This window comes from Periplaneta americana, chromosome 4, assembly GCF_040183065.1.
Source record: "Periplaneta americana isolate PAMFEO1 chromosome 4, P.americana_PAMFEO1_priV1, whole genome shotgun sequence".
Taxonomy (NCBI): domain Eukaryota; kingdom Metazoa; phylum Arthropoda; class Insecta; order Blattodea; family Blattidae; genus Periplaneta; species Periplaneta americana.
Genome location: NC_091120.1, coordinates 34,418,393 through 34,432,877, shown reverse-complemented (window position 1 = coordinate 34,432,877; position 14,485 = coordinate 34,418,393). Strand labels below are relative to the sequence as shown.

Here is a 14,485-nt window from a genome sequence, read left to right as displayed (position 1 = left end):
TTTACGAGTCTGTATGTTGTTTAATTTATAGTTAATTCTATAACTGAAATGGATAACCAAATAAAGTACTTAATCACAAATACACACATGTACATATACACTTGTGCACGTAACTTTGTACATATCTCTTTCTTTCTTCCCCCTTCCCCTTCATCTTCATTTTATACTTGAGTTTTGAAGAGTGGATTATGCTCTTGTAAAATAATGGTAGCATTCATGAATGTTACAGAAAAAGAAATGTATCGTCTTTTATTCTGTTTCTGTATGTGAAGTGACTATATTATATTGCTGTAATTTTTATTATTGTACATTATGTCTTAGTGTCAAAGTTTTTGTATTTCTTAGCTAATATACAAAGAAGTACAATTCCCTATATTGCTTTCTATTTTTCCAGTTTAATGTTCTGGACAGAAGTTGGTCAGGCACCGCGCATCTTACGAGCTCGAATGGATGGCAAATCTCGTATTGTTATTGCTTCAGAGATTGAGAATTTGTCTGCCCTGGCAGTTGATAGAGTGGCTGACTTACTTTTCTGGGCTCAACCCAATCAGATTGAATCTTCAGATCTGAATGGGAAAGGAAGGTAATAATAGTATTTATAACCATTTCTTAAGGTAAATATTAGATGAAGTAGAGCCAGGCAACATGTGTTAGAATTGTTTGGGTACATTTTTAATTCATCTTTGCTCATTTGAAACTGTTTTTAAATCCATCGATGCTCATCGGACTGACTGCAAGATAGATGAATCTGATAGATTGTACGTACAAGGATCATTTCATAAGTCACAGCAACTATGTTATATCTTCCAAATAACGGAAAACGTGGTTAGTTCAGTATATAGTTGAAAACCTGTTTTACACTGTATGGGATACTATGATCAGATTGCGTCTGTGTGCATTGATGGCAAGTTAACAGCACACGCAGAAGTTAGTATGCTAGAGGCTGTGCTCCAAGATGGATGTAAGTAAAGTTGAACAGCGGTCATACATGAAAATAATCCTCCATGATAACACAACAGCCCACACTGCATCTCCTGTCAGGAACCTTTTGCAGTGGTGGGGATGGGAGATCTTGGAACATCCTCCCTACTCGCCTGATCTCAGTCCATGCAACTTTGATCTCATTCCGCAACTGAAGAAGCCACTGCGTGGAAAGTGGTTTACAAACAGGGAGGACATCTTAACAGCATTTGTGCAAGAGGTGGTATACATATACGAATCGCACACAGACAATGGTATTGAACACCTGCATCATCATTGACAAAGATGTGTGGAAGCCTTGGGGGATTATTAGCTGTGAGTAATGTACTTTGTTTCCTTTCGTGCATAATAAAACAATGATTTCTATTTACGCATCTTTCAATTTCCCTTATCCATTGCCGGACCCAATTTGGTACTAGCATTGCGAAGCACATTCTGGTGACCTTCAATCGCACATAGTGAATTTCTATTCCTGCAGCTTTATTGGCTGATATAATAGAGTTTCCATGACTTATGAAATGACCCTCTTACAAGGCATGTGATTGGTTGCCCTATGTAGTGCAGGTGACAGAGTTGTATTAAAGAGATTAGTACAAAATAAACAATATGTTCAAACGTCATGGATAATGTCTTATGTTCTTGCCAAGGATTTAGACTGTTCATCAAAGCAGAATTTTATTTATATATATATATATATATATATATATATATATATATATATGTGTGTGTGTATATGTATAAATGAGTGAATAAGTGCAGAAAAACTGTTACCGTGTCCTCAGAAATTTTACAAAGGTAATGCAACCGAGAATCTAATTCTTCTCTCACTTCATCTGAACATTTTACTCAATCTTTAGATAGAAATTACGTAATGCGCACATGAATTATGAAATTATTTTATTTACAGGAAAATACTAGTGAGCAAACATCTGGTTCAAGTGACGAGTTTAGCTGTTCATGGAGATTATTTGTATTGGGTCGACAAAGACCAGCAACAAATTGAACGAGTAAATAAGACAAATGGTAACAATCGTACAACCATGTTGCTACGATTGGCTCACCTGGTGGATATTGTAGCAGTAACTTTTCCTAGTGAAAAGGTAAGATTTGTTAGAATGTTATAGTCCTGACGCTGTTATTTCCGGCGTGACTCCGCCTCTTTGCTTACGTCTTAGAAAGTGAAGGCTCTATAAAGTCTAGGTAGGTAGTATCGTTCGCCATTTTTGTTCTTACGTTGCTGAGCTACCATACGAGGAATCTATTTGCCACACTGTTACACATTATCATGTCGTAGCTCCTATGATAATAAATCAAACGCAGTGTAATTCAGCAAATAATTGAGCGGCAAATAATGTCTTCATGTGCTTTCTGCGAACGCCAACGAAAGAGCTAAAATGGCGGGCGATTAAATGAAGTATTTATCGAGCCTTAAAAAATGAATCAGCGAATCACAAGACACACACGTTTAAATGTAACCGACCTGCAACGCGATTGGCTGCCAGAAATTAGAGCGACGGGACTATAGCATAGGAGACTGGCTGTCTTACACTTTAATAGCACTGCACTTTATTTTTTATTTCTTCAGTTGGTAATATTGTTTTTATTATTATTACTGTATATAAGTCTTTATTGTGTATGAACTATGTTACACATTTTAACTACTACTCACCTATATTGAGTATGACCAATTCAAACCCAACTCCTCCTCCTTCTAGTATAAATTAAAATAAGGTATGGTTACCGTGTAACAATAATGTAATTCATACATAAGTACATTGAAGCGTCCAATTCCAAAACTGTCTAAATCCATTTTTTTTTAAATTGAGATAATGGCGGTTTCGTCATCTACCTAAATGTCTCTAGCAATTTTGTAATGAATGTTGTGCCTAAATTCCCTCTTTCCTTCCATAAATTAGCTTCAAATATGACGAACACTGCAAACAATTAGGAAAAAAGTTATTAGTTTTTGGCATTTCCTGAAAATTGTTAAGAATGGATGTAGACAGTTTTGGAATTGAAGGCTATTTTTTCAAATACTGTATAGTGTTCGTTTACATTCCTTAAACCCATCTTAGAAAAAGCAAGAAGGGTAACATGTACGTAATTTTATTAGTACAGATTTTGAAAGAAAATGCGTGTGCTGTTGCTGAGTTATTGAGCTTTGAAAACTACTCACACTTTCACATTACCTTCCTGGCATTACATGGAAGTCTACTTTGTACCCACCAGATATACATATTCACATTAGGAAGACTACTAATTTTGAAACAGAGAAAACTAATTCAGTGAAAAAGCTACTAGCATAGCTTAGAAGGTAGTGAGTTGAACTCAATATCTAAGGCTGTGCTTGGGCATGAGTTTTGTTACTTAGTTGAATATTTTTTTTCGAAGTTTTCCCCAACTGTGAGACAGATGCTCTTGGGAAATTCTGTTACTCGTCTCACATCATCAATTCCACCAACAAGCACGGTAAGACTTCAGGCTTTTGTGCGTTGAGCCATAAATGTAAATCCTGGTAGGACCACGCACCCTTGAAGCAGGTAGAATTCTCTTGTAACACACTCCTTGCACAGAATGTTAAGATCGGCCAACAAAAGTATAAATAAGGGTAGGCGAAATAGTAGCGAACATGAAAACCAAATAAATTATAAAAACATTATTATAATGATTTTATCATTCCATCAATGTTTCTAAAAAATTTTACCACCATTGCAATGAAGGATTATATTTCATCGGATAATTGTCGCAATTTTTTATTACTTTTTTTTTTGTGTGTGTGAAAATATACAGTGCGACCATTATGCGAAGAATAAATTAAAATGATAATGATTGGTCACGTCAACTCTTAAAGTGATCAGCTTCCATGTAACAGGAGAGTTTGCGAGCAAGAAGGGCCAAGTTGCGTGATTCGTAGTAGAAGAGAAAGGGAGAGGGGAAGAAAGGGAACTGGAATTAGTGTGTGACACTGGAACTGTAAAGTGAATAAAACCTTAAAAAGAATTGCTGTGGCATTATTGAACTAAAAAGACTTTTTTATTGACTAAAAAAATTCACAGTATTGTTGAATCACGTGTAACGGTACATCTGATACTCGTATACTCAAGTCGATATTATCAGACTACTGGACCAGTCCATGTAAAGATGATTGGTCTAGGCCTAAAAAAAAATACTTGAACACTCGTAAACAACTACCACTCAGAACCAATAATTGTACTGAACTGAAGGCATATATGATTATTGGCTTGGTGCTAACATTTCGCACCTCCATTCCATTCACTTTCGTCAGCGAGGCACTACTGTTATTTTAAAATAATTCTTGACCATGATAAACAAAAATATTCATGTGACGATTATGCGGTGAAATTTTGAAGTCCTGATCAGTTTTTCTATAAGTAAGGGTGCAACCATTATGTGATGGTGACTATTACGCGATGAAAGACGGTATTTAAAATATAGGAAATATGTAGGTTCGAAAATGGAGGTTCGACTGTTTTACTTAAAAGTACTATATTGTTAAGATTTCGCAAATAAAAAAATACGAATTCGCATTATTTCGCGATTCAGAAGTGCGGTTTTTTGGGGGATATTACGGGAAGAAGTATAAACGATTTGTGTATAAAATAGGGAAAATGACAACAGTTCGCATTATTGCGTCTCAAAAATTTTATGAACAATTTTCTAGTACAGTCCGCGTCACTGTTTTTGGCATGTGAAATAAGTAATGGGAACGTTAATTGCTAGTGTCTTACCTTTACCGTAGTCAGTCTGACAACTGTGTTTGGCAAATGGCTGATGTGACGTATATAGGAAGTGCTCTAGCAACATGCTCACAAACTGGGCACTATACTCTAGGATACAAGCCAAAAACGCTGGCACCAGCTGTAATACATAAACTGTTGATAGTGAGAATGGATTTGATAATGTCACTTTGAGGTCATTTCTTTTGTGGTTAGTAATGTAATCTGCAGTTATACACAAGACTTACAATAATTACATTAAGTTCCGTGACTAAATTTAATTTTTAAGATTGTTTTGTGTTCACAGATGTTCTCCAGCCACGGCTGCAGCTCAAGTCACCATCAAGGTGGTTGCTCTCATCTGTGCATAGCCTCACCACCTGCATCACCTACTGGCTCCAGTACTATTCCTGCCACCTGTTCCTGTCCACAAAGTCTGGTCCTTCATGAGGATGGACGAACATGTAGTGCAGTTCCTGCATGTGGACCAGATCTCTTCACTTGTGCTGCTCCTTCAAATTCCAACAAAGACTGCATACCAAGCACCTGGCGGTGTGATGGACAGGATGACTGCCCGGATGCCAGCGACGAAGCTGGCTGCCCAGATTGTAAGCCAGACGAATTCCGCTGCCAGACTGGACAGTGTATAGGTGAGGACTGCTGTCTGTCTTCCCTCACTCCCTTTCTTCTTTTTTTTTTCCTATTCTCTCTTTAATTTATTTATTCATTTCTTAGATTTTCTCTCTTTTCATTATTGTAGTACTTTTTATATTTCTTGTTTCATCTATTCCTCCAGTCTTGACACTGAATTGCTAGCTATTGATGCTGCTCTTCAGTGTGTTACTCAAATTTCTGAAAAATCTATTTGCATACTTACTGACTGCAAGGGAGCTATATTTAATATAATTAAATATGTACCAAACCTATACGCACATAGAATTATTCCAATTCAGAAACAACTAAGTAAACTAAAAGAACACCAAAAGGAAATAACATTTCAATGGATACCTGGTCATTGTGGTATACCTGGAAACGAGCAAGTCGATAATATTGCAAAACAGGCAACATATTTGCAACCAGCACCTCTTCAAGTGATATCTCTATCCAGTGCTTTTGCTTCAGTAAAGTCTCATTTTACAAACCTATGGATCAACAATTGGCTCTCTTCTGACAAAGGAAAAATTTTACAGTATGTACAAAAGAAACCAAATGACCTGGAAATGTACAAAAACTTGCCCAGACATGTTCAAACATTTTTAGCAAGAGCCAGAACAGGTCACATTGTCACTCAATTGTACCTACACCGATTTCACATTTCTGATAATCCTACTTATCTGTGGTGTAATAATCATGATGAAGATCTGGAACACATTCTTCTATACTGTCCATCCATAAACCACAAAAGAAGTAAATTAAAATCATCAGTACCAGTTGCAGAAGACACAGCCCTGCAGTATGTATTGACTACACCCCACCTCTGGCTACTAGCAACAGGCATCTACAATGAACACCGATCAAACTACCCCTCATTTCTAGTGAAAAACAACAACTGAATATACTGCAGTGGACTATAGTGGACTTTATGTTGTCGGCAAACAGCTGGATGCATTAAGAAGATTGATTGATTGATTGATTGATCGATCGATCGATCGATCTATTCCTCTTTCCTTCCCGACCATTCCTTTCCTTCCCTTTTCTTCTTCCTCTTGTCTTGATTCACTTTATTCCTTTATTTTTCTATCCCTCTCTTTCATTTCCCTCTCTCCCCCTCTCTCTCTCCCTCCCTCCCTCCCTCCCTTAAAAGTGATACACATAGGTTGGTGTGATTATAATATTAGGTCCATTGGAAGTCGGCTCTTGAATCTGGTGGAAAATGTGGACTTTCTTCCGAGAAAGTAGTGGATAGCACCTGGAACATTTTCAAGGTTGTCATAGAACCTCTTTGCTTGTAAATGAATAAACTGTTTGATTGTGTCAATACCACTTCTGTGTGTAGTTGACTGTTATGGACAAACCAAAGAGAATTGAGTGAAATTCGTAGGACTTTATTTTGAAATGACTGTATGCGTTTGATTTCACTTATTGCAGCTCCTCTCCAGACAGGACAGGCGTAAAGCAGTAGAGGTGTAATAGATTTGTGTAGAGTAGCATGCAGTTTTGTAGCTTTAGAGATGATTTCTTGTTGAGAAGCGGATATAATTTAGTGAGTCTTGAGTAGGCCAATTTAAGTTTGTTGTTGATGTGATGTTTGCTTGATAGTCAGCGATCTAAGTGCACTCCAAGATATTTTACAGCTTCATCCTTTGGTTTCCACGGTATTACATTGGTTGCAATATGTTTGCAAGGAGGATTAGCAGAACGACACAAAGTAAATATCATTGCTTCTCATTTGTTGTTGTTCAGTGCGATGCACCAATTTTCAATCCAAGGGCATTATAATGTTCTTTCTTTCTCTTTGCTGTCTTTAATTACTCTTTTCTTCTTTATTCATCTGTTTGTTTTATTTCTCTATTTCTCCCTTTCTCTGTCTCCTCCTTTTTTTCTTTCTTTCTCTCCTCTCCCCTTTGATTACATTTCACTTAATATTACTGTTATTTCATTTTTGTGTAAAATGTAACTCTTTCCTGTGTATCTTTTCTAGATAAATCTTGGGTGTGTGATGGAACTTCACAGTGTCCAGACAATTATGACGAGAGCAGATGCTGTGATTTCCAGTGTGCGAGAACTGGAGTGTGTATTCCGCATACTGCTGTATGTGACGGATATCAGAACTGTCCAGATGGCAGTGACGAGGCAGATTCAGAATGTAGAGGTATGTATATGTATTTTTGCTCCCGTAAGTTTTGATCGCAAGATTGTTTGTAATCGTAAACAACCTATGAGTAAAGGTATCTCACTGGTATGTTAGTATTTCTGTTTAATTGTCTAATTTATTGTTTGTTGATCAAATCTGTTTGGGAAGTAGAACTTTACGGTATATTTTACTTTACCAGATTCTAATTTCCAAAGCCTTCAAATTCCAATTCCAATAATACCCTAGGTAGTAACAGAGACAAAACAGGACAACATTCAGATATTTATATCGTGGAACAGGCATGTATTTTATTTTATAAATCAAGTGCTTCCACAACAACACTTCATTGGTTTGACATCACAGTGTTACTTTAGTGTACAATAACCAGTTCAGATGCAGTGAAACTTTTCTTCACTTTATATACTGTCAACATTCTTGCTAGTTGCTTTTTCATTAACAATAACAGAAATTCATTATGACATCTGTTCTTGCAGTGCTGGGCCATAGTGCCCCCTTCCATAAATTCCATTCCACTCCATATCTCTTCTGTACGGTATGAAATAAAAAAAAAACACTTATAATTTTGTGACATTTAAAGAATATCCCAAAATATCTTCCCTCAAAATCTGAAACGTCTAGATGGATGGATGGATGGATGGGTAGGTAGGTAGGTAGGTAGGTAGGTGGATGGATGGATGGATGGATGGATGGATGGATGGGTGGGTGGGTGGGTGGGTGGGTGGGTGGGTAGGTGGATGGATGGATGGATGGGTAGGTAGGTCGATGGATGGATGGGTGGGTGGATGGATGGATGGATGGATGGATGGATGGATGGATGGATGGATGGATGGATGGATTAGTTATGGTGTACCACAACTTATGTATACGGGTTTCACCATAACTTTCTATAATGATATTAAATGTCCACCATCTGTTCGTTCCACACTTACATTCCTTTCAGCATTCTAATCTTGCTAACTAAATTTATACATAATTCTGTCTTTCTACATTACATCTAACTCGTAACACTCCACCCGGTTATATTCATTGGGATCTTTTTTCTACCTAATACACGTCATTATTAAATCTTGACATGAGTATCTTGTGCACTTTAGTTTGATCATTCATTTCTTAACCACAATCATCACTCAGAAAAAACCATAGAAAATTGTAAATACTATCACTAAGATCATCTTTCATAACTTCACTACATCACTTTCGAAGATTTACTTCTTTACAGTAAACTTCAATTGGTAACTATATTTATTAACTAGCCACTTTTTAATTTCCCAACTATCTGAAACCTCTAGATATGTTTATGTTGAAACATCAAGTCATTAAACTTAAACTGTGCAATTTTTGGGTTAGACTTATCCCACCTGACCTTACAAAAAATTCTGTGAAAACAATTGCAAACAAGACTGTTTCACATAGTGTTTATCATCTCTTTGATAGGTTCAGTATAACAAACTTGTGAATGAAAATGTCTATGAATAATAAAAGTGTATTAAATTTGTTTCAGGAGCCAATCCTCGTGTAGACGTTATGTCATATGGTGATTCAAACAAATCCACTTACGTAGTGAGTATTTTGGTCACTATAGCATCTGTTATCATGTTAGGATCTGTTGGATTCTACTGCCGTCGTCGTCTTATAAGTTCAAACAATGTAACTTTAAATGATGACCTCGATGATTCGGCTGGTGATCCTCTGTCACCAAAGCCGATACATGGTATTGCTAAGCCTATCTGTCCAGTGGCTGGAATCCAAAAGAATTGTCGACTAGACAAATGTAATAAGAAACCTGGTAACGATGCTGTTCGTATGTCGATGCTGAATGGTAGCACAACATCCAACAGTTATGACAGGAGTCATATCACAGGTGCTTCAAGCTCAACCACTGAAGGTGGTCCAAATGGTGCTCCTTTACTTGTATCCTCTTCTTCGTTGCTGTGCTACCCCCGCGAGACTCTGAATCCTCCACCCAGTCCGGCTACTACAGCAGACTCAAATAGAAAATTGCATCACAATTATAATGAAGACTACTGCTGTTCTTCATCAGGTGCATCAAGATATCGCCCCTACAGACATTACAGAGCGATCAATCAACCCCCACCACCCACTCCTTGTAGTACAGATGTATGTGATGAATCTGATTCGAACTACCCTCCGCCCTCTAGAGGGAGGCAGAGGTATTATGCACCTCCTGGTTCAGAATATGATTCTGATCCTTTCCCACCTCCTCCAACACCTAGATCGCACTACCACAGTGATGGGGGAGGTGTGGGAGGATTGCCTTCTTCTTGTCCACCTTCCCCTTCATCCACAGCAGGGCGTTCTTCAACATACTTCAATCCTCTTCCACCGCCGCCCTCGCCTGCACCTTCCCCCGGCAGTCGCTGTGATTGCTGACAGTAAAGCAGGGTCCGATTGGTTGCACAATTATGTCCAGAATTTTTCTTGGATGCTGTTAAGTTATTCCTGCAATCTTCTGCTGTTGTATGTCGGACCCTGAGTTTCGCAGTTATAGTTGTACCTTCTTGCATTACTCAGCGAAATTGTCATACAAAAATATACCGTATCTAGAGAACTACAATATTTTGTGTGAAAATGAAACATTCTGTCAGGATTCTAAATGCTATTTTCACACATTGGAATTGAGCTTAATATAAAGTTTAAATACATTGTAAATAAAATATTTACACTTTCGTAAGATAATTTTATGCAGTTAAGTGTAGTCTTGTTGCAGAACTCACATCACATACATACTCTTTATCTAATGTTATAAGGTGAACAATAGACAATTTCTCCGTAAGACTAACTTTGGACTTCTAAAAACTACGTGTATTAACTGTAGTGGGAATCACGAAATGAAGTTACGCATAGTACAAACGTTTTTTTAGCAACATATTTTAATGTTTGACTGTAATTATATGTGTACAAGACCGCCTTTGCTTATCATAAAATAAATAAATTCTCATTAACGTTTTCGATACATGTGTATCATCTTCAGATGTGAAATGTTAGATTAATATGATGAAAACCTTGCCTATTAGATGGAACTTAATGTGGTGATTTTCGGGTCATATTAGTGTGATTGCTCGGACTTAACTTAGGTTGATCTATGATATATATGCTATGTTAGTTAAATCACTGCGAGTCATATGATATGATCTAAAATATAAAATAAAACTGTTTAAGAATTGTAACCACTATTAGCGTAGTTATTGAAATGTGAACACTTTGTATAAACACACTAAAAGTTTAAATCACTTTGAACATGTGTTGGCTGTATTTGCCGATTTAAATCACTGCAAGTCATGTGATATGATCTAAAATATATAAAAATTAAAACTGTTGAAGAATTTTAACCACTATTAGTGTAGTCATTGAAATGTGAACACTTTGTAAAATCACTTTGAAAAATTATAATCACGTTGAACATATGTTGGCTGTATTTGCCGATTTAAAGTTCGTTGAATAGGGCAGTTTCTGTTGATCTTGATGTTTGACGTTGAACTAAAGCGCAGTGTCGTTTTGTCACTAACATGTTTATATTTTGTTAAAATGCGTGTTGTTAAGACGTTTCATCCTATTGTAGTTGATGAAATTGATGTAAATCATAGATATATTACTGATACAATATGGAGGTTGTCAGGTCCATAAATTTAGTACAGCCTGGCGTGTGGTTTGACATGTGTTGGTCTGCTCGTGCTTGATGCTGGGCTGGTACATAGCATGTATATCATAGATCAACCTAAGTTAAGTCCAAGCAATCACACTAATATGACCCGAAAATTACCACATTAAGTTCCATCTAATAGGCAAGGTTTTCATCATATTAATCTAACATTTCACATCTGAAGATCATACACATGTATCGAAAACGTTAATGAGAATTTATTTATTTTATGATAAGCAAAGGCGGTCTTGTACACATATAATTATAGTCAAACATTAATAGCTTATCGGCAAACTTCAACATGAAATTAACATATTTTAAGTTTTATTAAAAATGACAACTTGTCACATTACAGAAGACCTTTTCAGAAGGAATATGAATGTGCAACAAACAAACCGTATTACATTATAAGTTCCTTATTTTAACATGTTGCCTTTTATTTTCATCTGAAATAATTATTTCTTACAATTAAATAGTCTTCATTTGTTGCCTCATGATTACCATGCTGGTCATTGAATCTGAGGTTCATGGGTTCAAACATGATCAAAATTAATAGATTTTGAAAGCTGATAAAATCATTAGCATGGCTTTCTCTAGGAGGGAAGTAAAGCTGTGGATCCTGTGTTGTAGATTTATGGCACATAAAGAGAACCTTGTTCCAGATAGAGGACTCGAGGCAATATTCATCAGGCATTTCTCGCCAGCATTGAATTTCAGTGTTGAAAAACCTCTGGAGTTGAAATTGTTATTACTACTAAATTAAATATAATTTATTTTATGCTCGACCATACCGAAATGTAATTATACACCTGGTAGCAGCCCTTTAATGGACCTCATTAAAGTACACCTATTCATTAAAGTTCAGGTGTTCCACCAATCAGAAAACACCATTGTAGCAATATGAAAGCGCAAGTATCGATTATTCTCGGATATGCAATCGAAAGACAACTAGTGAAACATCACGGAGGCTGGAAATCCAATACTGTCGCAGAAGGTTATGTTCTGTTACACTAATAATTAGCGTTAATTGTAAATAATATTCAAATAAATTCAATTTGTCATCTCTTTTTTCAATGTCTAAATCAATTTCAAGGTTATATCAAGATTAATGTTTATTTTACTCCCTAGATTATATCAAGGTCAATGACATTTGTGTCTCGGAAAAAATCAATACTTTCGCGTCTGCGCACATCTCACAATTTACGAGATATTGCACAAGTCAGTTCCGCTCCCCAGTCAGATAAGAATAACATGAATACTTATGAATAATTTCAAGTTAGAAATATGGTCGAGCATAAAAAGTCGTATGAAACTTGCCTATAATGGTAATTAAGACGCTCGTATGAAAATTACGAAACTCACTTGCTCTCGTTTCATAAACATACTCGCGTCTTAATTACTACTATTATAGGCTCGTTGCATAATGTATTATTTTGCATCACATTATAAATATAGAATAAGTCATTGTTTTTCATAGCTAATTTATTGGTTACATCAAAATGGAAATAAGTCTGTTTAATCCATTACCATGTATGTTTACCAATATTGCTGTTAATAAAAAGTACATCAAAAGGTCTGTTCAAATTATGTAGAATAAAAAACAATGTTTCATTAATCATTGCTTAATATATGTTCAGTACATTTTTTTTATTTTTAACCTTATATTTTGCAACGTGTTTTAAATACAGGTGCATTATTACTATTAGACACTGTGTTTAGTAGTTACGAATGCAAGTGGAGACTGCTATTGTTCACCTTCGTTTTAAACCTGTACATATCAACCTCACGTGCCTGTTTAGAGCCAAGCTATGGTGTGAGATCAGCAATGTGATTCATATTGCTCAGGGATTGAAAAATGTTGGGGATAACTGACTGAATAATCTATAAACTTAATGAAAAATGAGAATAGCACAATTCAACAGAATAGTTTGTAAAATCTGTAAAGCGACTTGCTTAACTGTGATACCACCAGTTCTCCATATTGATGCAAGCTCATAGTTCAGACACAATCAAACTGTTGATAGAAGTATGAAACTTTATGAATAGGGTTTTAGAAATTTCTGGGATAGATTTACTTAAGAACATCTTGGTAATAGAAGTAAAAGTTCTTGAATAAAAAAAGAAAAATCTTGAATAAGATAAATTAATTAATAAAATTATACTGTGTACTAATTACATTATTTATAGGTAAGACTAATATAATCAATTACACAAACTGAAAGAATGATTCCAATCTTAGTTGTATTACTTTTGAAAAATATGACAAAAATATTTCTAATTTGAAGTTTGTATGTGGATCTGTTAACACAGAAACTTGGTGGGGGAGGGAGAAGGGTGAATTGTAGTGTATTGCACAGGGTTAACCTAAATTCGCGCAAGTTCTCTCTGTTATAATTCCCATTATAAAATAAGCAGGCGCAGTCATTACAAAGTTACAAGCGGTATTTTAAGTGACTTCTAAACATTTCAAGACTTTTTTTGTCGATGCACCATATTACAATATCTCAATTGCACTGTAAAATTTTGTCATAAATCGTTGCCGTGACTTGCGGTTAGATCTTCGATAATACTTTGTGGTACCTCACAGATAGTCTGGGAAAAAAAATCGTGGGAGTCAAATTTGGTGAATGAGGTTGCCTTGAAATTGCTTCTTAGCGTCCAGTTCACTTTCCTGGATATGTTGAATACATTCCCTGTAATAGACCACTCACAGCTAAAGACATCTTTCAGCAGCCTCACTAGAACACTGTCTAGAAATACCTGGAAGGAATAGGTGTACATTGAGCTTCTGAGGTAGAAGATAAGAGACTGAAGGCAGTGTTCCCATCAGTACTAACTCACATATTGATGCTAAATCAACCTTGATGTCCTTTGTGAACAGCATGTGGATTTACATGAGACCAAAGTGATTGTTATGTCTGTTAAATATTCCTTCACACATAGAATATACTTCGTCTGTCCAAAGAATGTGATTTTAAAACTACAGTGGAACCTCTATTATCTGCAGTAATGGAGGGAGTGAACTGAACGGTTAATCGAAAAAATCTGATAATCTGTACCATGAATGAGTTTCATCAATTAAGTATATAATACAGTTTCGTATGTAATTTGAAGTTCTTACCATGCTGCAATCACTGATCTCTTCATACTAGAAGTATGAAGTACAGTAATATGTAGCACTTTTATCCTTTTTTTCTATTAAATCGTGCACAGTTGTAACACCAATCTTGTATTCTGTTGCAACATGTACCACAGTTTCTCTTTTCCAAAGCCGCCCAATTATTTGCACAT

General features: G+C 36.0%; 1 protein-coding gene across 1 annotated transcript in view; it reads left to right on the top strand.

The window, feature by feature from the left end:
* The window catches only part of arr (low-density lipoprotein receptor-related protein 6), a 126,120-nt gene extending 115,625 nt beyond the window's left edge, over positions 1 to 10,495 (top strand). The window contains exons 18-22 of the mRNA XM_069823158.1: positions 395 to 583; positions 1,889 to 2,081; positions 5,026 to 5,368; positions 7,360 to 7,530; positions 9,035 to 10,495. Coding sequence (XP_069679259.1) covers positions 395 to 583; positions 1,889 to 2,081; positions 5,026 to 5,368; positions 7,360 to 7,530; positions 9,035 to 9,924 — 1,786 coding nt within the window. The 3' untranslated portion in view covers positions 9,925 to 10,495. The remainder of the gene's footprint in view (positions 1 to 394; positions 584 to 1,888; positions 2,082 to 5,025; positions 5,369 to 7,359; positions 7,531 to 9,034) is intronic.
* Positions 10,496 to 14,485: the final 3,990 nt, after the last annotated feature.